Source organism: Bos indicus x Bos taurus, chromosome 28 (genome assembly GCF_003369695.1).
Source record: "Bos indicus x Bos taurus breed Angus x Brahman F1 hybrid chromosome 28, Bos_hybrid_MaternalHap_v2.0, whole genome shotgun sequence".
In the NCBI taxonomy this organism is placed as follows: domain Eukaryota; kingdom Metazoa; phylum Chordata; class Mammalia; order Artiodactyla; family Bovidae; genus Bos; species Bos indicus x Bos taurus.
Genome location: NC_040103.1, coordinates 30,150,291 through 30,177,777, shown reverse-complemented (window position 1 = coordinate 30,177,777; position 27,487 = coordinate 30,150,291). Strand labels below are relative to the sequence as shown.

General features: G+C 35.8%; 1 protein-coding gene across 5 annotated transcripts in view; it reads right to left on the bottom strand.

The window, feature by feature from the left end:
- Positions 1-27,487, bottom strand: part of ADK (adenosine kinase) — a 543,710-nt gene that overhangs the window by 353,480 nt on the left and 162,743 nt on the right. For all 5 annotated transcript variants that reach the window (XM_027530299.1, XM_027530300.1, XM_027530304.1 and 2 more), the window contains exon 4: positions 13,444-13,522. In XM_027530299.1, the coding sequence (XP_027386100.1) occupies positions 13,444-13,522 (79 nt within the window). The remainder of the gene's footprint in view (positions 1-13,443; positions 13,523-27,487) is intronic.

Sequence of the window (27,487 nt, the reverse complement as noted above, 5' to 3'; positions counted from 1 at the left end):
TGAAGTCTTTTAAGTCACACAGATTGCTGGAGATACTAAGGACACAGAGCAAGGAATAAAACAAAGTGCCCACCCTCATAATGCTTATATTTTAAAGAATACACAATAGTAACAGAAGAAAAATATTACAATAATAAATTGTAGTAACAGGCTAAAAAGGAAAAATAATTATGCTATCAACTCAACAATTATTCTTTTCTAATATTTATTTACTTACTTTATCTTTGGCTGTGCTGGGCCTTCGTTGCTACCAATGGACTTTCTTTAGTTGTGGTGAGAAAGGGTTACTCTCTACTTGCAGTGTGTGGGCTTCTCACTGCGGTGGCTTCTCTTGTGGCTCCAGGGTACAGGCTCAGTAGCTGTGGCACACAGGCTTAGCTGACCAGCCTCATATGGAATCTTCCTAGACCAGGGATCCAACTCATTGGATCCAACTCATTGGATTCCCTGCATTGGCAGGTGGATTCTTTACCACCAAAGAACTTGTCAACAGCTCTTCTTAATAAAAGTTGTGAAAATATAAAGATTAGAATTATTCTTCCCTAACATTAATTATAGGCTTCACAGGTGGCTCAGTGGTAAAGAATCCACCCGTCAAGCAGGAGACGCAGGTTGAATCCCTGGGTTGAGAAGATAGCCCGGAGCAGGAAGTGGCAACCCCCTCCACTGTTCTTGCCTGGGAAATCACATGGACAAAGCTAATCCCAAGGTGGGCTACAGTTCATGGATTTGCAGAGTAGGACAAGACTAAATAGCAGCAGCAACATGAAGTACACATCATATTATCACCTTTTCAGGAGTTTATAATTATATATTATATATAGCAATAATTATTATCTATAAAAATAAAAAATTAAAATCAATAGAGATGAAAACTGAAATGTCACCCCATCATCATCATATTTATAGACTGATTCCCTGGACCACATGTATCTCCAGTTCTGAATTCTCCTTAAAATAAACTGCAACATCTTACCTGTACACTAATTAACAACGAGTTAAATAAAATTGTTGGCATGTGTTTATTTTATATCTGAGAGTCATGATTTTCCCTTCTAAGAATGTTAGCCTGTAAGAGTACTATGATTATTCCCATTTTACAGAAAAGGAAACCGAAACTTGAAAAGGTCAGGTAACTAGTCCAAGTTTACACTTCTCCAGCTTTCTTTACTGCACAAAACATCACTAAGCCCCCCACCACTACGCAATATTAAGCTAAAAATTTACTATCTTGTTTTTCACTTTTACAAAATACCTTATCACCAAAAGTACCAAAGAAAACAGAAATACTCTAGAAAAGCTTGTCTTAAAATACACGGCAGTTGACAGTACCACTGTACCATTTAATTGGCAAAGACCGTCTTCACTATCCAACTAATCAAACAAAAAGTCTGGTGGTCCAGTGGTTAAGAATCCACCCGCCCATGCAGGGGATACAGGCTTAATCCCTGCTTCGCAAAGATCTCACATGTTACATGGCAACTACGCCCCTGCCCCACAACTAATAAACCACTGCTCGGTCTTACCACCACAACTACTGCAGCCTGTGTGCCTAGAGCCCATGCTCAGCAATAAGAGACACCACAGGGAGAAGTCTGCACACCCACTTGCTACAACTAGACAAAGTCTGCACACAGCAACGAAGATCTAGTGCAGTCAAAAATAAATAAATAAGTCTTAAAAAAAAAAAAACCTTCCCTATTAAAAAAAAAAAAAAAAGTCTAGGCACTCACCTGTACACCAGAAGAGGTCCCAACTTTGTTTTTCAGTTCCAAAAAATTAATTAATTAATCAACAAGATACTTATTTAAATGTAATTACAAATAGAATAACAGGAAACAGAATCAAGGCAAAAAATTTTATCCCCTGGATGAAATAGTCCTGCTATTTCCAGTTTTCCTTACTGAAGCACTTGCTGCTTTACTATTAGGCAGGAGAAACACAACATCAAACTGTAACCATGTTTAATTTCATACCACGGGACAATGCACCACATTAAGGTCCATACGTGTATTAAGGTCCATACGTGTAAAAGGTACACTTTTTTTTTTTTTAAGTGCATGCTTTACGATATGTAGGTATAGATTTATACTATACAACCTCAGAGCACACCAAAACTACTGAGACAAAACCAAAGGCATGTTTTACTAATGGTGGCAAAAGAATCCCTAAACACAGTCATAAATTAAGTCCTAAAGGACAAAAAATACAGAAAGAAGGAAAGAGAAAAAGAGGATGGGGAGCTAAGGAAGAAAGAGAAAATATCGGGTTTTGCTTTACATTAAAGAATCTAACAACACAGATGGATGTCACAAACACATGAAAAATATCATTTAGGAAAACAAAACACTACTTTTTTCACCTCAGTTTACTACAACAGTCATTCACAGTCTAATTCAACAAAGAAAAAGATTACCAAAGAAGCAAGATATTAATTCATACTTAATTTTTTCAATTGCAAGGAGAAATTCACAATATAAACAGTCAACTTTATTTTGTAAGATTCAAGTTAAAATTATTAAAATAGGCACTAAAAGAAACCTTCTTTTTAGGGACATAAAAGTTTGACAAGATTCTGTGTTGCATCACCATCTGCCACATTCTGCTCTGATATTTATAAATATAGTTGTGCTATTGATGTTTCTACAACTGCTCCAGGTGTAAGGCATTAGAAGGGAGAACTCTCTTTGATCACTCCAATGTCATTTCTTCTCTTTAGATCTAAGCAGTCTAGACTGTTCCCAGATTCCCAGAGATATATCTACTAAAATGCCTTTTAATCTCTAAATAGTTTTTCCAGTGAAATTGGTCAGAAAATGAAATAATCAGAATACTATTTATTCATATAGGAAAGCCACATAGACTTGTTTCTTTAAAAGAAAAAAAAGTCTACAAAAATAAAGATGAGGATCTCGATTTTCATCAATTTTTATTTCTAAACGCTGTTGTTACTAAAACACAAGCCCGTGTGCCCAACGCACACTGAGTCCAAACAATACTAAATGTCAGAATGTGGAACAAAGAAAGGTTTACTGAGGGCCATGCAAAGAGATGGGTGCTTCATGCCTTAAAAACCCAAACTCAGGATTTCCCTGCTGGTCCAGTGGTTAAGAGTCCGCCTGCCAGTGCAGGAGACCCTGGATCAACCCCTAGTCGAAAAGATCCCACGTGCACTGGTGCAACACAGCCTGCACTCTAGAGCTGGTGAGCTGCAGTTACCGAAATCCGAAACCCACACCCATGCTCCACAAGGAGAGAAGTTACTGCAAGAGAAGTCTGCACACTGCAACAAGAGAAAGCCCACATGCAGGAATGAAGATGTAGCACAGCCAAAAATAAATATAAATAAACAATTTTTAAAAATAAAACAAAAAAAAAACACCCAAAACCCAAACTCCCCAAAAGCTTTCAGCAAAGCCCTTTTCTATGAAAAGTGAGGAAGAGTTTAGGTTAGTCCTAAACTTCTTGGTAGTAGGTCATGGTCAGGTAATGACATTCTTTTAAATCTCCACCAAAGAAACATTATTCTATGTTTTGACAAGAAAGGACCAGACCCCAAGGCACAACTTTGACCCTCTGAGATCAGGTCCTGGCTAAGAGGCAGCAGCTCTCAGTTGGTGGCTCCCTCAGGGCAGGGTTGTCAAACCCTGCCCAGCTGACATCACTGGGAGAGACAGGTGCCCAGGACCCAACTGGCCCTCAGGCTCCACAGGCCACCCACACAGAAGAGGCAGGTTCTGTAAACTGTTACACAGGCAGATGGCAGCTCCCATTAGGTGGCAGAGGCAGAGACTGGGGAGAGGTTCACTGCCGCCTCAAGGCCTGCGCCCGGCCAGTAGTGGAGCCCTGCAGGACAGAGCCTTCAGCCTGTTCCCTGGGCACCCCAGCTCACTCACTGACCTGATGCTGGATGAGCTAAAGAGCCCTGGGGAGAGGGCCAGGGTAAACTCTTATCGTACTCTCTGACTGGGGACCACCACTCTGTTGGTCATAAGGTGAATGGGCCCACTAATGGTCCCTCAGTGATAGTTAATCACCTGGGGGAGGGAACCACTGCAGCACTGACCAGTGGGTGAACAGGACCACTAACAGTTCAAGGTAACCACAGCCTGGTAACAACATGCCAGGAAAACCTGCTGTGTGTTAAGGGCTGTGCATAGCTGTGCTCTATTATGCTATGACCTAATTGGAAATGTTACAAGGTTCTTAAAATACCAAGCCTACAATTCTGGGTTGAACATGTTTCTATTCAATCCAATATTAACTGTAAACTTTATAAAAAATGTTTTTAGGTATTCAATATATAAAGAGTTTGGGAAAGCTTTAAAACAATTCTGAAAAGTGAAAGATTAAGTGATATTTGTATGAAAAAAAATGTACCCTTCCTAATACACACCCCTCATAGTCATACTGTATAAAACATAAAAATACTGAGAGAAAAAAGATTTCTCTCAAAAATTAAAAAACACACACACACCTTGGTTAAAATTTCAATACAAAGGCTTAACTAACTGGGAGAAAGATGAGAAATACAAAGACTAAAAAGTCAATAATCAGAAAACCATGTGAAGAATTAGAAGGATATAAGAATTCAAGAAAAGATCAAGCGAAATGTTTAATGCTTATGTGAAGAAGAGAATCAAATCTATCACTGATGGATTTATATCTATGATTAAGGAAGAAAATTTATAATCAGGAACATATTATACTTTCTAAAGAAAAATGTAGGAGAGAGGGCTATTTGACAAGGAACATATAGAAATTTAGTAGTTTTCAATAAATGATTTAAACTACAGCAAAGAAAGAAGCACTATTTGATGCCCAAGATCTTTGCTTCAAATGAGAAAGAAAAATATATTTAGGAAAATGACAGTTATTAAAGTAATAAGAAAATGATTACCCTTTATTATTGAAGAAAGAATTATAAAAATCCATATAGCCTTAACATTTCAGGGGATGAAAGAGAGAATTAATTGATTCCAAAGACATTATATTCCACGTAACAAAGACTGAGAAGGCACTTAAAATATCTGACTAGATACCCAGAATATATCCAAAATGACAAAATTTTAACAAGTATAGAACATTAGAAAAATCAGTAAATCAATTTGTGAGAGCACTTCCCTAGTGGTACAGTGGATAAAAATCCGCCTGCCAATGCAGGGGACATGGGTACGATCCCTAGTCTGGGAAGATTCCATATACTGTAGAGCAGCTAAGCCCATGTGCCACAACCACCAAGCCCACACTCTAGAGAACCTCAATTTCTGAAGCTGCAAGCCACAACTAATGAAGCCCATGAACCTAGAACCTGTGCTCCAACAACAAGAGAAGTTACTGCAATGAGGAGCCCTCGCACTGCAACAAAGAGCAGCCCCTGCTTACTGCCATCGGAGAAAGCCTGTGCTCAGCAACAGACACCCAGTGCAACCAAACATAAAAAATAAACAATCTTTAAAAAATGTACAGGAAGCTTAAAAACAGTGGATTTATATAACTTAAAAACCATATAGGAATACCACATGTATCTGGTCATCAGACTTCTGAAAAATTCAGTAAGTCCGAAAAAATATGAACTGTCAAGAAGCAAAAAGATATCCAAACAAGAAAAACTGCTCTCCCTAAGAAGCATGAAAGAAAGAGCTGGTTTACTCAGAGCTGTATTTAAAATGATGGCTACTTGATTCTCTGACAACCTCCAACTCTTCCCAAATTGAAGCAGACTGTAAGAAGTAGACAACATGTGAAGTGCAGCATACGAACAAGTCAAAACTAAAGTTCACTAAGGAGGAGAGAAAAATCTCCAGTAAGGAGAGCAATCAGATGTTTCCAGTTAGAATATCTGAGTTCTAGTGCTGACCTGCTTTGTTAAGCACTATGACATTTTATCTATGTTATTTAATTAGAATCTTATCATTAAAACAGAAACCATATATTTTTTTCTGTCTCATAGGCTGTCATGAGGATCTAAAGGTTGAGCAAGTATACAACACTGGTATACAATAAAGATTGCAAAGAAACAATAGTTTACAAAAACCAATAGCTCCAGTATAAGAACAGAAATCAATAGACCATTGGCCTTAACAGTGACCAACTTTTTAGAATTCCAGCCCAGGAACAAATATATCAGACTTTTATATATGTAAATATATGTATTTTATATATATGTATATTTGCTATATACATATATATACACATATATATGTGTATATATATATATATGTATGTATGTATATATATATACGTATGTATATATATACGTATGTATATAATGTCAAAACAATAATTAGGGAGCAATTGATGAGACAGGCAGCTCCAAACTCTAAGAAGTATTAGGGGAAAAAAACAACCATCAAGAATACCAAGATATTATGTATTATAGGAATCACAGAAAAGAGGAAAGAGCAGAAGAAAATAACTGAAGACATAATGGTCAAAAACATCCTAAATTGATGAAATACATGCACCTATACATCAAAGAAGCTCAACAATGAAAGAGATCCGTACCAAGATTTGACTAAACTATCAAAAGACAAAGAATCTTAAAAGCAGAGAGAGGCAATTTGTCAAGAATAAAGGGTCCTCAATAATTGTAAAAGCTGATTTCTCATCAGAAACCATGGAGACTAGAAGGTAATGATACGACATATTTCAAGTAATGAACTGTCAACCAAGAATTCTACACAGAGCTAAACTATCCTTTAAGCGTAAAGGATAGTGCGCTCCCTGGGGGCCTGCTGGTTACGATTCCAGGCTTTCACTGTTGTGGCCCAGTTTCAATCCCTGATCAGGGAACTAAGGTCCCTCAAGCCACATGGTGCAACTAATAACTAAATAAATAAGAATAAAGGATAAATTAAGACATTCACAGATTAAAAACCAAAGTGGAAAGAAGCTGCTGATAGTAGACCTGCCCTATAAGAAATGCTGAAAGGAGTCATTCACATTGAAGTAAAAGCACATCAGGTAGTATTGGGTTGTCCAAAAAGTTTGCTCATGTTCTTCTGTAAGATGTTATGGAAATAACATACAACAATAACTTAAAAAAACATATCAAGAAATAAAAAAAAATGATGAAGGTAATTACACAGGCAAATATAAAAACCAGTATTACTATACTTTTGGTCTGCAACTCCTCCTATAGGATTTAAAAGGTAAGTGAATTAAATAGTGACTATAAATCTATGTTAACGAGCACACAATGTATAAAGATATAATCAGTGACAATAATGTAAAGATGGAGGATAGAGATATAAAGGGGCAAAGTGTTCATACTATTGAAACTAAGTTGATACTATTTAAACTAGGTTGTTATAAGTTTAGAATGAAACTCTAATTCCCCAAAGTAACCACCAAGGAAATAACTAAAACAAATATAGAAAAGGAAAGAAGATGGGAATCAAAATGGTACACTACCAAAAAAGATATATAACAAATGAGGACTTGTCCTGAACTGTCTTTCCAAAATTCATATGTTGAAGCCCTAACCTCCAAGATTTCAAAATGCAACTGTACTTGGAGGTTAGGGCTTTAAAGATGTCATTAAGTTAAAATAAGACATTTATTATATGCCCTAATCTGCAAGGAGATCGAACCAGTCCATCCTAAAGGAGATCAGTGCTGGGTGTTCATTGGAAGGACTGATGTTGAAGCTGAAACTCCAATACTTTGGCCACCTGATGCGAAGAGTTGACTCATTGGAAAAGACCCTGATGCTGGGAAAGACTGAGGGCAGGAGGAGAAGGGGACAACAGAGGATGAGATGGTTGGATGGCATCACCGACTTGATGGACATGGGTTTGGGTAGACTCCGGGAGTTGGTGATGGACAGGGAGGCCTGGCGTGCTGTGGATCATGGGGTCGCAAAGAGTTGGACACGACTGAGCAACTGAACTGAACTGAATCTAATCTGACTAGTGTCTTTTTGTAAGAATTAATAGAAACACACAGAGACACAAGGGGTATGCACAGAGGGGCAAATATGTGAAAAGGCAGCAAGAGAAGAAAGGACCCAGAAGAAACCAAGGAGCCAACACCTTGACCTGAAACTTCTAAGCTTCCCTGATCTGTGAGAAAGTTAAATTCTTTTTTTAAGCTGCCCAATCCATGATGTTATTATGGCAGCCAGAGCAAACCACCATAGTATTTAATTGAATTGTATACTTTTCTTAACTCTTTATTAGATATTTAAATTTCAATAGGCCATACTGTATATTCTTAATGTACATAAATGTAAGATTTTTAAAACAGAAGAGTTAAGTATACTTGAATTGAACAGATATTAACAAAATTTAGAAAAAAATTACAATAACCTGTTCCATTTTGTCCCATAAAACAAAAGAATATTTCAAATTTCTGTTTCCAATAATACTTCTCTGAACTGATTCGAAAACCATTAGAACATCTCCTTTAATGTGTGATAAAACTGGGTACAGTTAAATGTAAATTTCACTCTGACTTACAGCTCTGCTGTTAACAAGGCCACATTCGTGATGTCCATCCAACATGATGACATCAAACTAAATATTCTTTGAACAAAAGCATCTGAACATGTAATACTTTAGCTTTTACTTATTAGCAATAACAGACATTGAGATGTATAAGAATCCATTTCTAGCTCTGCAAAATATTTATCTACCTTGAATCTAAATGCTTGTTTTAGCATTCCAAATGTTTATTCAATCATATCCTTTGCATCGATAGATTCATTACATATACTATCCATGCCTAAAATGAACATTATTTCAAAACACTTCAAAACCCAATGGTCATTGCAGTTTGGGCTGTCAAGCTGGATTCCAAGTAAGTCACAGTTTTAGTAAAGTCATTGAGAAAGTCCTATTTAAGCTAGCTGCCCTTTCAAAGTGACCTTCTATCCCTCTTGAGATAAAAAGCAGTCCTATCACACAACAATGAGTCATTTGTTTGTTGTATGAGTTTTTCTTAGCCTCTTTATGGCCTCTTCAAGTATCATCAAACACTTGTGGAGAAATGGCATATAAATTTTTGTTTTACTGTAATCTTTCTCTGCATTCTCTTCAATGTACATCAGACAAGGACATTCGTCTTGTATCACATCTTTAAAATATTATACTGCAGGACATATTTTCTAGGTCCAGCAATAATTATAGCCATCTTTTAGGCACATGTTCAAGGAGGCAATCCTCTTCCATTTTTTTAAAGTCAAAAATCACATTAAGTGCATCGGTACACTTAAAAAAACTGAAAAGTGACCAAACGTCCTCTATGAAAGTACCAATCTCATAGGTAAGCAAATCACATCACTTTTTTGTATACAACATGTGTAGGATATTTAGAAGATAAAGTCTTTTTATTTTCATTAGTAAGTTTACAATGAACAGAATCTGTTAAAATTTAAATTTGCACTGTCTGTCAAATATGCAGATAAGAAAAGTCTAAAAAGTATATCTGGGCATGATATCAACAATATTATGATATCTTAATTTGTTTTATGCTGCCTGCAGTTTGATTAAAATCTTCAAAACATGTTTTAACAAATTAAATTATCTAAGAGCTAATGGAAACATTTTCCTGTTGACATGATTTGTCACATCACTTATATCAAAGTGTGATTGCTGATAAGATCTGACAGAATGAGTTCTACATCGTCAAATGTTAACCTTTACTCTCCATATGACTTTCAGTTCTTCTTTAATAGCTGTGATGATTATTCCAAGTAACTTTGCCTTTCAATGTTTCAGCATATCTTTAATATAGCTACCATGCAAGCTATTGTTGTTAAACTACTGAATAAGGAGAAATCGACCTAAACCTGGTGTTGTGTGGTGAAATTACCTTAAAGCCCTGGTAGACTCCAAGTACTTTATAAGCAAGCTATACCACAGGACACAGAACAGAAAGGGCCTCCTGACCAAATTAAGATGTTGAAATCATAGATGCATCCATCTAAAATACACACTAAGAAGCAAGGGAAAGTGTTGGAGTAGGTTAATGCTCACGTGCAAACAAGTGTAAGGACCACACCACCTGAATGTTCACACATTATCTGCCTTTAACCTCATCTGACTGATGATAATGGTATAGGTAGGAGAACAGGGCCACAGTTTGAGCAACGGGGCCTAGAGATGGGAGTCCTTGGCAGATATTATAAAACAAGGAAACTAAATCTTAGGAAATAACCTGAGTAGTCATGGCTTTATTTCCCTTTCCGAAGTTATATACCTGTGAGGCCAGAAATAAGGACATAGTAAGTTTCACTAATGAGTGATCTTTCAAGGGCAGGTGTAACTGTCAGCCTAGTATTATATGATCATAATATGGTTTTTCCATCCCTTTCTAGCTGTAAGTAACACTGTTTGTTATAGCATAGCATTTTATTACCTCTTCGGCCGTCTTACAGGTTACAAACTTAGTTGCTATTTATATTTAACAAATCATATCAATATTGCCTGTTTCTCAAGCTACTTGTTTACTACTTATATTTGGCAGTCCAGTGGTTAAGACACTGTGCTTCCACTGCAGGAGACAAGGGTCTGATCCCTGGTTGGAAACTAAGATCCCAAATGGTGCACGGCACGGGCAAGGGAAAAAAAAAAAAAAAACCTGTTAGTTTTACCTCAATCTTAAAAGCTATCAGTTTACTATCTATGAATTTCATCTGTCTTTATTTTTCCTATCTTTACAGAAGAACTGAATTATTTTCAAAATACCCATTACAAAAGATCACACAGGAAACACATATTACACATGGTATGTACTAACAAAATCTATATAGAATTAAATGGTTTATGAGTACTTTGATGAGGACTGAATTCCTATCATAGAGCTCGGCCCTATTTTAGATCTACAGTTCACAGGACCTGGAAGACATTCAGTTAGCATAGTTACACTAAACTGGTATTTGTTGCCCAGTATTTGCTTCTCAGTCACCTAGAATAATAGAGAAAATGGAAGAGCAATCCAGTTGTTCTCTGAAGTGAAGGAGAACACAAATGGATAAGAAAAGAAGACCAAAGCCCAAAACCAACGAATCAAATGCACTAACAGAAAACAAAGTCTGGAACCTGTCCTGATGGGACATCTCTAGCTAGACTTTTTAAACAGCTTACAGTTCAACCTCATTCATTCATCACATTAGATTCAAGCAAGGCTTTATCAAAACCATTCACGTTAAGGTTCTAAATACTGTATCAAATTTTACTTAAACTTTAGAAGACACAGCTTATGATACCAGCTACTACCAAGCACAATGATTAGCACATAGCAGATGCCAATAAATATTTACTTTACATATAAAGCAATCAATTATTTCCATTAATGACTGCCATGGAAAATCTGAAGAATTCTCCTTCTAAAGAAAAGTACTTCTATAGGAACATTTTTCAAACCTCTCTGGCTACCCCAAAGATAAATTATAATTGGGCAATTATGTAGCTGAATCATCAATCAGAAGGAAAGGAAAAGCACTCTCAAAATATTAGGGGAAATAAAAAGCCAAAGAACATGTTTAACTGAACACTAGATTGAAACAGTATTTTTAAGTGGATGAGAGTCACAAATCTGGTTGTTCTGTCCATGGATGCGTAAGTTTAGTCTGTTAACTAAGTAAAATGGGGGGAGGGGGAGAAGCCCTGCAACTCTGGTGGTTTCCAAACTTTCCCTTAAAAAGCAGTATAACTTTTTAACATGTTCATTATCTCATTAATCCTTATGACTTTCATTTGAGATATGCATTAAACTCCACATTTACAGATGAAAGGCTCATAAAAGTTGCTCATGGTTTCACAGCCAGTAAAGCAACAAAGTTTGAACTCAAACCCAGTTTAACAAATTCCCACAGCCACAAGAGCAAGCCTACGTTCTTGTTGCCTCAGTGATTGTTAAATAAGCAAAGGAAATATAAAACTTGAATAAAGTTGATACTACACCCTATAGAAGCATTTCTAGAATCTATTTTTCAATTTATTTTTAAAAATGGTAAAACAGACATACACAAAATTTATCTTTTTAAATCATTTTTAAGCATACAATGCAATGGCATTAGATATATTCACATTGTTGTACAACCACACTATTCACCTCTAAACTCTTCATCTTGTAAAACTGAAACTCTATGCCCAGTAAGCAATAACTCTTCATTTCCTCTTCCTATAACCCCTGGAAACTACGTTCTACTTACCATCTCTATGCATTTGACTAATTTGGGTACCTTATATAGGTGGAATCATCAATATTAATACTCCTGTGACTAAGTTATTTCACATACTGTATACTAATTCTTTTGGGTATATAACCTGTCTCAGTGTGCTCTGCCTGATGTAACAAAATATCATAGACCAGATGGCCTGAACAATAGAAAACTTTTTCTGGAGGCTTGGAAATCTAAGATTAAGATACAGTTGATGTGGCAGCCTGAGAAGACTAATAAAAACACCTAAGTACAAAAAGTAAACTGTCTTTTTTCTGTTAACCTGAAATCACAAAATGACTACTGGAATGTTAAACAAACAAACAAACAAAATCCACTGATAAACACAAAGATCTCATCTCCTCAGGCCACTGAACACAGTATTTTACAACCTAAAATATTTTAACACTTTAAATGATCAAATGATTAAATTTGAGCTTTGATACTATGCAGGATAATTATAGTAAATATCTAAATTTAATAAAAGTTCAATCTTTGACAATTCTCCACTTCTTCAGCCCATAATTAAAATTGCAAGGGAAAGCATTAATCAATTAAAAAAAAAATCAAAATGACCTGAATCCATGAGAGTTAACACTTGTGACTGCAGTTAGAGGGATTCTGAGCTAGTTTACAAATCACAGAGGTAAGAACAGAGATTTATAAAGCTCTTCCTGTTCTTCATAATTGGAACTTTAAATAGAACACTAACATTACCACTTAAAATTAGGTTACACTGGTAACTTCAAAGAGTACGTGTCAAAATAAGTTTGTCCAGTTACCCACTGGAAGATGTATATAGATACAGACACAGATGCATAAACTTATACATAAATATACACAAATATATAGATATATATGTATTTATATATACTACAAGAAAACTTACAGTATCCATAAGAACATCCATTCTAAGAACTATAAGAAAGCCATCAAGTTTAATTATATTAAAAAAAACTAAGAACTTTGGCAGAGTAAAAGATGTGAAAAGTCATTAAAGTATAAATGACAAATAAAAAATACTTCCAATTCCAAAAAAGGAATACTATTTATAAAATATGCAGAACTTCTACAAATCAATAACATGAAACATGATAAAATATAACCAAAGGATTCCACAAGTAATTAAGAAATATATACAAACAATAAACATTTAAAACCAACAAAAATATTCTATAGCAAACATATAGATTAAAATACTTATGGACAATGACCAAAAGTATCAAATCATTTTAAGCTAATTTCTTTTACCACCTTTAAAATAATCAACTAACCTGGGCCACTTTAATTGAATTCTGGGTAGAGCCACCAGCATGATATTCAACTTTGAATTTTTTTACAAGTTCATCAAACCTAGAAGGAAATCACAGTAGAAAAAAGTTAGCATTTGTCAGTTGTCACAATGCAAATTTTTCTGATTAGAAGCTCATTAAATTACATTTAGTGAAATTTTTGAATTACATAATTATGTTGAATAAATGAATTAAAATGCTATATGAAAACAACTTTCCTAAATTTCCATACTTAACAAATTGTTTTCCACAAGTGTACAATTATGAGACTTTAAAATACATAGGGTGACCATAATTAGACATTAAAAACAAGGTAAAAATAAGAATTTGTAAGTTATTAAATATTTATAAGCAATGAATATTTTCCTACTTTAAATGAACTCTAAAATTCTTACAAATGTATGCTCTAATAAGTTCAAAATTTTTAAATATCATAAAGGCTACTGTTTTAAAACTTAAAGAATTACAAAACTACATGGAGTTGCATGATTCTTAGGAAAGTTGCTTGGTGACAGTTTCTGTATCTGCCAAATAGACAGGAAGAGAGAGATGATCTAAAGCTTTCATACTTCATTACTTTGGCATCTGATAAAGGAAGATATATATACTAACTACACATAGTACTTTTCATACAAGGTAATGCATGTAAATCCCTAGTATTACACTCAAAGGGCTAAGTAAACTGATTAAAATGTCTCAAATTACATGGTGTTTAATAATCTAGATGACAAGTCAATATTCCCTACTACACATTTCTAACATGTTGGATGCTGTGGGAGATAACCAAAGGGCATAGGCATAAACTTTATTTTAAAGGATTTATATGTTTTGGAGGGACAAGGATGAATATGCATGAAAAAAGAGAAAATTTAAAAATATCAAGTTATCCACAAACAAAATGTATGCAATACAGACAGCAAGGGTTACAGAAGATCAAAGAAGAGAGACTGGGATATGAATACAGTATTCAGGAAAGATACCGGTCCTAGTGCTATTTTCACAACTTTAAAATTTTAAGCTCAGAAGGAGGTTTTTTACTCAAATGAAACCTTTCACACAACTTCAAAATGCAAAAAGGGATAAATACAGAGATGGTTACATTAGGAATAGGGAAAACAGAGTTACTATACCCACTTCTATACTTCCAATTGCCTTCAAATCCCATCTATAAAACCCTGAGATGTCAATAAACACAACTGGCAAAGCCCAAACTGTGGACAAGGTGGCTCGGTGGTAAAGAATCCACCTGACAATGCAGGAGACACAGGAGATGCATGTTCGATCCCTGGGTGAGGAAGGGATTTCTTACCTATAGGGTAAGAAATGGCAACTCACTCCAGTATTCTAGCCTGGGAAATTCCATGGAGAGAGGAGGCTGGTGGTCACAGGAGCCAGACGTGAGGAGCACACACTAGAAAGTTTTCACAACAGTACCTGTATACCTCTAAGAAGAACTTACAAAAAACAATCTTAAAGACCCAGATAAGTACAATAGTGTGCTCACTGATCTAGAGCCAGACATCCTGGAGTGCCAAGTCAAGTGGGCCTTAGGAAGCATCATTACAAACAAAGCTAGTGGAGGTGACAGAATTCCAGCTAAGCTATTTCAAATCCTAAAAGATGATGGTGTTAAAGTGCTGCAGTCAAAATGCCAGAAAATTTGGAAAACTCAGCAGTGGCCTCAGGACTGGAAAAAGTCAGTTTTCATTCCAATCCCAAAGAAAGGCAACGCCAAAGAATATCCAAACAACTGTACAAGTGCACTCATCTCACACCCCAGCAAAGTAATGCTGAAAATTCTCCAAGCGAGGCTTCAGCAGTATGTGAACTAGGAATTTCCAGATGTTCAAGATGGATGTAGAAAAGGCAGAGAAACCAGATTATCAATTGCCAACATCCACTGGATCATAGAAACTGCAAGAGAATTCCAGAAAAATATCTACTTCTGCTTCACTGACTACACTAAAGTCTTTGACTCTATGGATGACAACAAACTGTGGAAAATTCTTAGATGTGGGAATACCAGACCACTTGACCTGTCTCCTGACTTCCCTGGTGGCTCAGATGGTAAAGTGTCTGCCTACAATGAGGGAGACCTGCGTTCAATCCCTGGGTCGGGAAGATCCTCTGGAGAAGGAACTGGCAACCCACTCCAGTACTCTTGCCTGGAAAATTCTATGGATGGAAGAGCCTGGTAGGCTACAGTCCGTGGGGTCGCAAAGAGTCAGACACGACTGAGTGACTTCACCTTACCTTATCTTTTTGACCTGCCTCCTGAGAAATCTGTATGGAGGCCAAGAGGCAACAGTTAGAACTGGACATGGAACAGAGTGGTTCCAAATAGGGAAAGGAGTACATCAAGGCTGTATAGTGTCACCTTGATTATATAACTTATATGGAGACTTCATCATGTGAAATGCCGGCTGGATGAAGCACAAGCTGAAATCAAGACTGCAAAGAGAAATATCAATAACCTCAGATATGCAGATGACACCACCCTTATGGTAGAAAGTGAAGAGAAACTAAAGAACCTCTTGATGAAAGTGAAACAGGAGAGTGAAAAGGCCTGCTTAAAACTCAACATTCAGAAAACAAGGATCATGGCATTGGGTCCCATCACTTCATGGCAAATAGACAGAGAGACAATGCAAATAGTGAGAGACTTTATTTTGGGGGGCCACAAAAGCACAGCAGATGGTGACTGCAGCCATGAAATTAAAAGATGCTTACTCCTGGGAAGAAAAGCTGTGACCAACCTAGACAGCATATTAAAAAGCAGAGACATTACTTTAAAGACAAAATTCAATCTAGTCAAAGTTATGGTTTTTTCAGTAGTCATGTATGGATGTGAGAGTTGAACCATAAAGAAGGCTGAGCACCAAAGAATTAATGCTTTTGAACTGTGGTGTTGGAGAAGACTCTTGAGGTCCCTTGGACTGCAAGGAGATCAAACCAATCAATCCTAAAGGAAATCAACCCTGAATACTCACTGGAAACTAGAGGTTAAGCTCCAATAGTCAGCCACCTGATGCAAAGAACCAACTCACTGGAAAAGACCCTGATGCTGGGTAAGATTGAAGGCAGGAGGAGAAGGGGAAGTCAAAGGATGAGATGGTTGGATGGCATCACCAACTCAATGGACATAAGTTTGAGCAAGCTCCGGGAGTCGGTAATGGACAGGGAAGCCTGGCGTGCTGTAGTCCACAGGGTTGCAAAGAGTTGGACGTGACTGAGCAACTGAACTGAATGGAATAATACTAATCTATTGGAAGGACTGATGCTAAAGCTGAAACTCCAATACTTTGGCCACCTCATGTGAAGAGTTGACTCACTGGAAAAGACCCTGATGCTGGGAGGGACTGGGGGCAGGAAGAGAAGGGACGACAGAGGATGAGATGGCTGGATGGCATCACCGACTCGATGGACATGAGTTTGAGTAAACTCCAGGAGTTGGTGACGGACAGGGAGGCCTGGAGTGCTGCAATTCATGGGGTCGCAAAGAGTCAGACACGACTGAGTGACTGAACTGAACTGAACTGAACTGAATACTTACAGGACAGAAGAAAAAGTACATAGTCCCAGATGCAGATACGTGGGAGTTGTGGTAGTCTAGGAAATGTTCTCTTCGAATTACTTTCTAAACTATATATCAGCTAAGAATGATACTGGAGATTGGAAGAGAAAGGAAGAATCAGTGGACAAAATAAACATTAAGTGATTAATTGCTCTATCTGTCTGAGGTCATTCCACTTTCAAAAGCCAATTTATCTAAATATCAGAACCTGTGAATGTAACCTTATTTGGAAAAAAAAAAAGTGGGGGGTCTTGCAGGAAGTAAAGATTTGGGGATCTTGAGGAGGTAAAATCCTCCCTCTTGAATTACTCAGCTAAGTCTCAGACCCCAATGCCAGTTCTTCTTACAATGGACAAAAGAGAAGACAGAGGTGAGGATGGAGACAGAGATTGGACAAATGTGGCCAAGAGCCAAGGAATGCCAGCATCCATGAAAAGTTGGAAGAGACAAAGATTCTCCACTTCAGAAGGAGTACAACTATGCTAACACCTTGATTTCAGACTTCTGCTTCCCAAGAACTTTAAGAGAATAAATTTCTGTTGAAGGCCACCCCAGTTTGTTGTTGCTACAGCAACACCATCCTTTCTCACTCTCTCAAGAATCTTTCCTTAAGTTATGTCTTACCTGCTCCATCATTAATTTCTTCCTTCCAACAACAAAGAATCAGATGTAATATTTTGGTAATAACTGGGGGGTAGACTTAGTACAGACACTAAAACCACAGTAGACCAACAACAATCTGTACTGTTTACTTTGTTTTTGTTATCAATTCCCCCAGCACAATCCAAAGGAGCTTTCTGTTCATAGTGAAAAGTTCTGTATCTGTGCATCCAGTCTGGCAGCCACTAGCTAGCTACTGCATGCTTGGAAGGTAGGCAGTGTGACTGATGTTTTATTTCAAATAAAAATTTAAATTTCATTTAACTTTATTAACTTACACTTGAACATCTATAGCCTCAAGGCTAGCGGCTACCTTCTAGACTATTATGGTTTAAAAAGAATACCAGCTTTTCAAGATGCTCTAGAGAAAAAGGATTACAAGACCAAATAAGCATAGGAAATTGTGTATTCTATTCTCATCTTGAAGATTCATATTGTATATCAGCATATGAAAAGCACTGAGATATCTGAAACAAAGAAACATGTTTTATTTATTGAACATACAGGATCTTAGAACCCTCTGAGGTTCTAGGGTTAGTTTCCATAGCTAACACTTATGTAATATTTACTACATGCCAGAATCAACTGTTTTAAAATTTTACCCAAATCATTTTTTTAAATGCTCAATACAAGTTTATAACATGGGTACTACTATTAGCTCCTATTTTTTTCAATTTCTTTTCAACAAATACCTACATGCTACAGTATGCAGTATTTCAAATTTTGGTCTGATAAATCCTGATGAATTCTGATAGACAAGGTACATCCATTTCAAAATGTTTAATTTTTCATTTTGATTTTTTACTGTGTGTACGCACTGATTCTCAGTTCAATTCAGTTCAGTCACTCAGTCATGTCCGACTCTTTGCGACCCCATGAATCACAGCACGCCAGGCCTCCCTGTCCACCACCAACTCCCGGAGTTCACCCAAACTCATGTCCATCGAGTCAGTGATGCCATCCAACCATCTCATCTTCTGTGGTCCCCTTCTCCTCCTGCCCCCAATCCCTCCCAGCATCAGGGTCTTTTCCAATGAGTCAACTCTTCACATGAGGTAGCCAAAGTATTGGAGTTTCAGCTTCAGCATCAGTCCTTCCAATGAACACCCAGGACTGATCTCCTTTAGGATGGACTGGTTGGATCTCCTTGCACTGATTCTACTAAATAGTTGAACATTCTTCAACATTCAGTCTACTTCTTCAAAGTAGACTTATACTACTGACACTTTCCATATATTTCAATTGAGAAATATTAAGTAACCAAAATATATGTACAATATAACCCAAGAAAATTACAATATGTATGTGTATCCTGCAAGCAAAATTACCCAATATATATGTGTACTAAAAAGGACCTAGAAGATTACAACCAAGGTGTTAAGAGTGGTTTACTCCAAAGTAGAAGCAATTACAGACCTTATATACTTTTTTTTATTGTGTAATAAGCATAGAAACTGTTCGTAATAAAAACATTTAAAAATCTACTTCATCTTATAATGGAAGAAAATAGCAGTTTTTCCATACAACAATACAAATAGAACTATATACAAATCAAAGCACAGAGCAGAGAAGTGAGTGGTTCTGAATGAAAGAGGCAGGGGAAGAGTAACATCTGAAGTGGAATTTGACAGATATGGGAGAAAAAATATTCAGGGCTAAGGATAAAACAAAACGCTAACATATTCAGGGAAATAAGTTATACAAAGACTAAAATGTAGGTAAAAATCAAAGTAGTAAAAACTGACAGAAGCGAACTCTCTCTGCCAGACTAATAAGCTTCAGTACTAGTCAGTAGGCAACTAGGAATTATTAAAATCTATTTACTGATAGTGTGAAAGGTAGATTTTATTTTTAAATGATAATAGCACTCCTCCAAGAACAAGGTAGATTAAAGGGAGGCAGACTGGGACTTTCCTGGGGATCCAGTGGCTAAGACTCCACACTCTCAATGCAGGGGGCCTAGATTCAATCCCTGGCTCAGGGAACTAGACCCCACACACAACTGCACAGCCAAATAAACAAAATATTTTTTAAAAAGAGTGGAGGGGGAAAATCACATCTTTTGAGGGCAAAAAAAAAAAAAGAACAAAGAGTGAGAGAGAAAGAGAGACAGGCACATTGCAAGCCTTTGGAAAAGTTCGTAAGTCCGATGCTGAGACAAGGGGCTAGAGGGAAGTGATCAAGCTAAGGAATCATTTCCAAAGTTGAAGACATCACATGTGATAAATAACTGGAAGTAAAAGATGTGTGAGAGGGAAAACAATCCTGAGACTTCTACTTTGGATTACCAGTTGGATGGTGTTAAGAAAGGAAATACAAGAAAGAAGAAAAATCATATGGAAAAAAGGGAACTCCTAAGTATGTGATTATCAAACCTAGAAAGATTTCTGTTTAGGGAACTAACTGCACGGAGGAAAAATTTATTTTCTTTCATCTCTTGCATGGATTGGGCACATCTTCTCTACACAATTTTCTAGTTGATACAAAATCTCCTGATTTTATATGAATGTTCCACATTGTCTATGACAAAACTATAAATGCACTCAGTGGAAAATGCCAGGAAAAGAAGGACTGTATATCTTTAATGAAAGAACAAAAAAGTTAAGCTAAAATATTAATAAGCCTCAAAACCATGATTAAAATTGTATAGGGAAATAATCAATTATACAAAAACCCTAAATATTTTCTAGGTTATTTAGAAATAACAGAGTTTATGATACCTTTACTTTTGATGGAGAACTTCAATATATTTCAGAATGTGATTTTTTTTTTTCTATAGGGAGTGATGTGTCTATTTCTGTACTTTATAGATACATTCTTACTTTTTCCTTTCTCTGAGCTTCTTTGTCTGAATGCAGTGAGTGTATCAAACACCTCAATAAAAAACAGAATTGAAACTAACAGCTGATCCATGTCATAATGAAACTATTTTCATTAAAGAAAATTTTAAATAAAAATTGATGTCACTGGGATATAATTCAGAATTTCTCAAAGACTAACCTTATGGAAAAAAGAAGAATGCAATATACCATATACTGCTAAAGAATTTTAATACTTGTGTACAGTATTAAGCTGATGGTGTACAGGAGAACTTAAATTTTCAGTAACACTCTCAGCTCTCATATCACATATTATTAAATACTTCATAAATATGCTATCTATATATATATGCTTTGTTTTTGAGAAGAAAAGCAAAAAAACAATAGAAGACTTCAAATACTAACATGGCAGGCAGAGATGTGACTAAATACTAGTCTTTTAATCCTGGTTTAATATTAAACCATACCTCAGAGTGGTAATACGCACAGAAAAGTTATCATAAGAAAATGATCAACCATGAAAATTTTAAGTCTATTAAAAGATAACAGAGACTTCTGATAAAAATAATACTGATGATCATAAGCATGCTACTAGCAGGAGCAAAGAGCTTCTAATTTTGGAACAGCTGGGCAATGACTAAATGACCAAAGTAAACATAGTCAACCAAACATAATTCATCCTTTAGCATAAAAGCTCTTTTGGCATTGAGGTCAAGCCAAGTATTAATGGAAAAGAATGTAGGAGAGTATACTACAAAGAGATTCACCTTTTCAAAAACAGTGATTACTATATTAACTACAACATGGCTAGCAGAGCTGCCACGATTGCCCTGAGAAATATCAATAACCTCAGACACAGATGACACCACCCTTATGGCAGACAGTGAAGAGGAACTAAAGAGCCTTTTGATGAAGGTGAAAGAAGAGAGTGAAAAAGTTGGCTCAGAGCTCAACATTCAAAAAAAGAAGATCATGGCATCCAGTCCCATCACTTCATGGCAAATAGATGGGGAAACAATAGAAACAGTGAGAGACTTTATTTTCTTGGGCTCCAAAATCACTGCAGAGGATGACTAAAGCTATGAAATTAAAAGACGCTTGCTCCTAGGAAGAAAAGCTATGACCAACCTAGACAGCATATTAAAAACCAGAGACATTACTTTGCCAATAAAAGTCCATCTAGTCAAAGCTATGGTTTTTCCAGTAGTCACGAACGGATGTGAGAGTTGGACCATAAAGAAGGCTGAGCATCGAACAATTGATGCTTCTGAACTGTGGTGTTGGAGAAGACTCTTCAAAGTCCCTTGGACTGCAAGGCGATCCAACCAGTCAATCCTAAAAAAAATCAGTCCTGAATATTCACTGGAAGGACTGATGTTGAAGCTAAAAGTCCAATACTTTGGCCACCTGATGTGATGAGCCAACTCATTAGAAAAGACCCTGATGCTGGGAAAGATTGAAGGCAGGAGAAGGGAATGACAGAGGATGAGATGGCTAGATGGCATCACTAACTCAACGGACCTATGGTTGAGAAAGCTCTGGAAGATGATGAAGGACAGGGAAGCCTGGCGTGCTGTAGTCCGTGGGGTCACAAAGAGTCAGAAATAACTGAGTGACTGAAAAACAACAACTACAACACGGTCAGATAAGACTATGGAGAAGTCAACAACTGAAAAGTTTAATGGAAGAGAAATATGGTGCTACCTTTAAGACAGTATCTAGATTTTGCTGCTTATTATTATACTAAACTGTTCATTTCATAAAATTTCCAACTAGTATCCACTTTACAAAGTCGGAATGAGGAACAAACACTAAATGATTTTTCAATGAGTTTTAAGAAATAAACACAAGCAGAGTCTAACTGAGAAAGTTAAGCACTCAAGAATAAAGAATAACAACCACACAAAAGTAAAAATCAGGAGTGTAAAGGTTAAGGAGAATAGTATTTATCGGAGGATGATAATAAAACAATGTATATATACACTAAACCTTAGAAAAAACAATCATAAGACTCTTAATTCCACTGACAGTGATTCACACATAAGGATATGAATGATAAACTAAGTTTTATCCCTTATAATCTGGGGCTCAAATATAATCTAGTTCAAATTTTTAAGATTCAAAGAAAGTTTTAGAATGTAGGGCATTTTTAATTCCTATCTTTACTCAGTTTTTAGGTTAAGAAATTTCTTTCAAATAAACCTCTTTTTTAACCCTAAATAAATTACCCTACCAGCGATGTAAACTGGTAAGACAAATGGGAAAGACACAAATGTGAGACTTTTAAAGAAAAACTTTAGAAATATGAACTTATTTCCTGACATTCCTGAAAAAAGTGATTTACCAATCTAGATATTTTTCATATTACATAACATTAATCCCTGACAAGTTTGGAAACCTATACTCAGTCTGAATATGTCATTGTGAGGCTAGTGACTAAGGATGCTAAAGCGTTGTTTAGCATTTCTGACTTAAACATTAACTGACCCACCATTTCAAAGATATTGTTATAAAAATACTCATCAGCATTTATTATAAATATTAACTCTGAGAAGTATATACTTTTCAGGATTGACTGCATCTGCTCTTGAACTCTGTTCTCCACATCTTTCCCTTCTTTTTAATAGGCTCTTTAAGGTCCTCCACCCTCCAACCTTTTTCTCCAGAGGTAAAGATATACAGGAGTAGTTAGAGCTCTATTGGAACCTGATGTTTCTTCCAGTATTTACAAGAAATTTCAATTCTTAGTATGATCTGTCGTCTAGCAATTCTGAATTGCAGGTTATGTGATTCTATTTACGTGCCTTGTTTTAAGAAGACCAAGGAAATTCACTTTCATTATCCTCCAAGTCCAGTTAAATGATTTTTGATTAATTTCTCTTAGTAAGTGGCAGACTCAGGACTAAGAGATCCATCCAAAAATTAAGAAAACATTAAAAGCATATAAAGTAAAAATAAGATAATTTAGAATAAAATACACCTTACTGGCTTGAACCTAAGAACAGAAAAATTACACATTAACATTTAAGGAGCTATTTCTGTAACTTAATTTCTTCTCTCCTGTTGTTGTTTTTTTTTTTTTCCTTATCATTCTTTTTATTTTTATGACTCTTTAGAAGGATTTTCTGCATGCATCTTGAAATCATAAGGAAAATTTCACATATACCCTATAACTTAGGATCAATCATTCTTAAACCTCCTTAAAAAAGTTCTTGTAAGTAAAATAAAAGAAATATCAACAGGAAAATGTCCACAAAACCATCCTTTATAATTTCTAGTTCTATCTTAGGGCAATTGCTTCCCACTTTCACAGCAACTAAAGTAAAGTCTCTTTTATCCCAGTCTTGGAAGGAAAAAGAGTGAGCTCAGAAGATAAAGAAGACCTCAGATTGTGCTAACATCACAGCATAGAAACCAAACATTAAAAATTTCGAAAACTTCATAAAGAAGACATATGAAGGATAAGATACATGTAAAATCTTTATAGTAAAACTCAAAATATTTAACTTCCTTAAGAAAGCATTCATAACTGCCAAGTAGGGTTCTGATGAAGTTCCTTTCCTAAACTTCTCATCTAAACAAATAATAAATGAAAAAACATCACTAATTCTAAACAGGTTATACTTATTAAGACCAAATGTTAATAGAATAACACAGTGGGGAAAAATCCATAGGCCAGTAGAAAGATTCAAAGCTTTGAAATCTTTTACCACAAATGTTTAGTGAGGTTCAAAAAAATTCACTTAAATGTCAGTTTGATAAAAGCCAAAAGAACATTTCCCACATGTGTTTATATTTAAGCATATTTTTAAAAGATGGAAAAAGTAACAGTCATTCAAAACCAGGGTTAAGTTAGCTCATGAGGATCGTAATTTAAAGGTATTTCTCTAACCTCTAATTTTATTTTCCTTGATAAGAAAGCAGTTTTAAGCATGCATTGCTTAGGTAAGTCTTTATTCAATTCTAAAACGTTTAAAAGTTTTAATTATTTCCATTTATAACTCTGAAGATGAATGAAGATGTCTGCACGAGAAATAACTGTTGAAAAGTACTTTGTATAGAAGATGATTAAGATAAAATGAATTATTCCTAAATACAGATGCACAGCATACACATTATGTATCCCCTCCTTATAAAAATATACAAGGAAACTTCACTAAACCAATGTACAAGTTTCATTAAATAGTAAAACTGTTTGACATTTACTTTTAAACTATGCAAGAAAAAGTCATATATAAGAAAAAGAGAAATACTGTAAGATAGTGTTTCTCGAAATGAGACAAACAGTCTCCTGATAAACTTAAGAGTATCACCCATATGTCCACAGAAAGTTCCAAAACACAAAATACTCTTTTTCATCCATTACTGCTTTGTTATTTCTATCACAGAATACATGGTTTATAATGGGGCCTTAGTTTCTTTAATACAAACACTTCATAAACATATGTAACAGATATGGATATGGACAGTATTTAAGCAACAAATTAATCATTTTTCTCTATCCAACTATAAAAAGTGTCATTTATCAGAAACACTCAAACATTCAGATTTCTTATCAAAACATAACACATAGAAATTTTGATTCTGAGTCATAAATAGCATTTCTACTGACAACTAGTAAAGTCATACATATTATAAATCACTAAAGGTACAAGAGATCTTTGGAAGCAACAATCACCAAATGAATAAATTTCTATGGAGGTGAGAACTGTTTAGAGTTGGCCAGAACCAGCAGCTGTTTGTCTGACCTGTCCAAATTTGTACTCACAAGCTTTAGGCCAGAGAGACAAAATTTGACAATTCAGGAACCACAAACATAGAGCTGGTTTGTCCCATAACACATTTGCTGAATTCTGAAAATGAAATGCAAACTAAGGAGGTTAACCAAAATCACCTGAAAACCAGAAAGTCTGCCCAGTCTGGCCGTGCTTACAAAACAAAGGCCAAGAGCAAAGGAACTAAAAATATGTTAGGCAAGAAATGAACTCCACAGGAAGAGGGGAGAATAAAAACTAAAGATAGACACTCTTCTACTGGGAAGCAGGAGAGGATGTGTGGCTATCCTGGTTCTATCTCGAAGCTGAAAATTCAAACTTTGGGTTTAGCAGAACAATGGTATGGGGGTGGAAGGGAGGGGGATTAAAAAAAAAAAGTTGGATAATTTTATTCATTACATAGTACTAAAGTGATAAAATTGGAAACTTAAGAGTCTAAAACAAAATATCAGTTTCCTAATGTAAACCGGTACAGCCATTATGGAGAACAGCATGGAAGTTCCTGAAAAAACTCAAAATAGAGTTACCATACAATACTACAATCCCATTCCTGGGCATAATTCTGGAGAAAACTTTTATTAAAAAAGGTTATATATAATACACAATGGAATATTACACAGCCATGAAAAAGAATGAAATAAGGTTATTTGCAGTAACATGGATATACCTAAAGATTATCATACTAAGTGAAGTATGCCAGATGGACAAATATCATATGCTATTCTTTTATAAGAAATCTAAAAAAAAAGATACAAATGAACTTATTTACAAAACAGAAATAGACTCACAGACGCAGAAAACAAATTTAGGGTTACCAAAAGGGAAAGGGGAGAGGGGATAAATTAGGAGGTTGGTATTATCATATATAAACTATTACATATATAATAGATAACTAACAAAAAGCCCTACTGTATAGCACAGGGAACTATACTCAACATTTTGTAATAACCTATAATAGAAAAGAATTTGGGAAAGAATATATGTATAAATCACTGCTCTGCATAGGTGAAACTAACCTAACATTGTAGATCAACTATACTCAAATTTTAGAAAATATATATATATTTCAAATGTCAGTCTCCTACTTGAGATATTTGTCAAATTTTGAACATGTACTGGGAAGAAAGCTAAAGAATTAAACTAAAAACCTCTGAGAGACGTTCTGGTGGACTGTTTCACAGCTGAGACAAAGACCCCAGGGGTCTAAATTAAGAATCTTAGAGAGTCAAGCTCTAGAAACAGAGGCAAGCAGTGTAGACCAAGTCTATTAAAACCAAAAATCAACTCTGACCTAGATTTAATTCTTAACTTTGTTACAGTGATCAGCTCTCCTTTCACTTCACATCAGCCTCATAAACAAACGGGTGAACAGTCTGGTAGAATACACAATCTGAAGGGTCAACAGCTCTTATATAAAGTGAACAGCAAACAGTGAACAACTGATAGTTATGCAAAGAGGCAAAGTAATTTTATTGACAACTAAAAATGAAAAAAACAATAAAGAAGTTTCAAAATGATTTAAATACTGGAAATAAGAAAAGAGACTTTATAGTAACTATAATATTTTCAAGGAATTAAAGGAAAGAATGCATAAACTAGAAACACTGGAGAATTTAGAGGATTAGAATTATAAAAAAGAGTAAACATTTAGAACTGAACAATTTGATATATGTGAGTTTAAGAATTTATTGTTCAAATAACTATAAGTTTGAATATAAATTCAAGCTGAGAATATTTTCTCTGTATCTTCCTATTACTTAGCCCAAGACAAGTCTGAGTCTGAGGCAGAACTGGGAAAATAAAGCCCCAGATCTGTGGCTAGGAGACCAGAAATGAGAACTCCAGAAAACAAAAACTACTAGAACTCTTTAAGTATCTAGAAAAAAAGGAACGACTCAGCAAAGAAATAAAAGATATAAAGAAGATCAAATAAACATTCAATAAGTGAAAATTTAAAATTCACTAGATGGACTCAACAACCCCACTCCAGTACTTTTGCCTAGAAAATCCCATGGACGGAGGAGCCTGGTAGGCTGCAGTCCATGGGGTCGCTAGAGTTGGACAGGACTGAGCGACTTCCCTTTCACTTTTCACTTTCGTGCATTGGAGAAGGGATTGGCAACCCACTCCAGTGTTCTTGCCTGGAGAATCCCAGGGACGGGAAGCCTGGTGGGCTGCTGTCTATGGGGTCACACAGA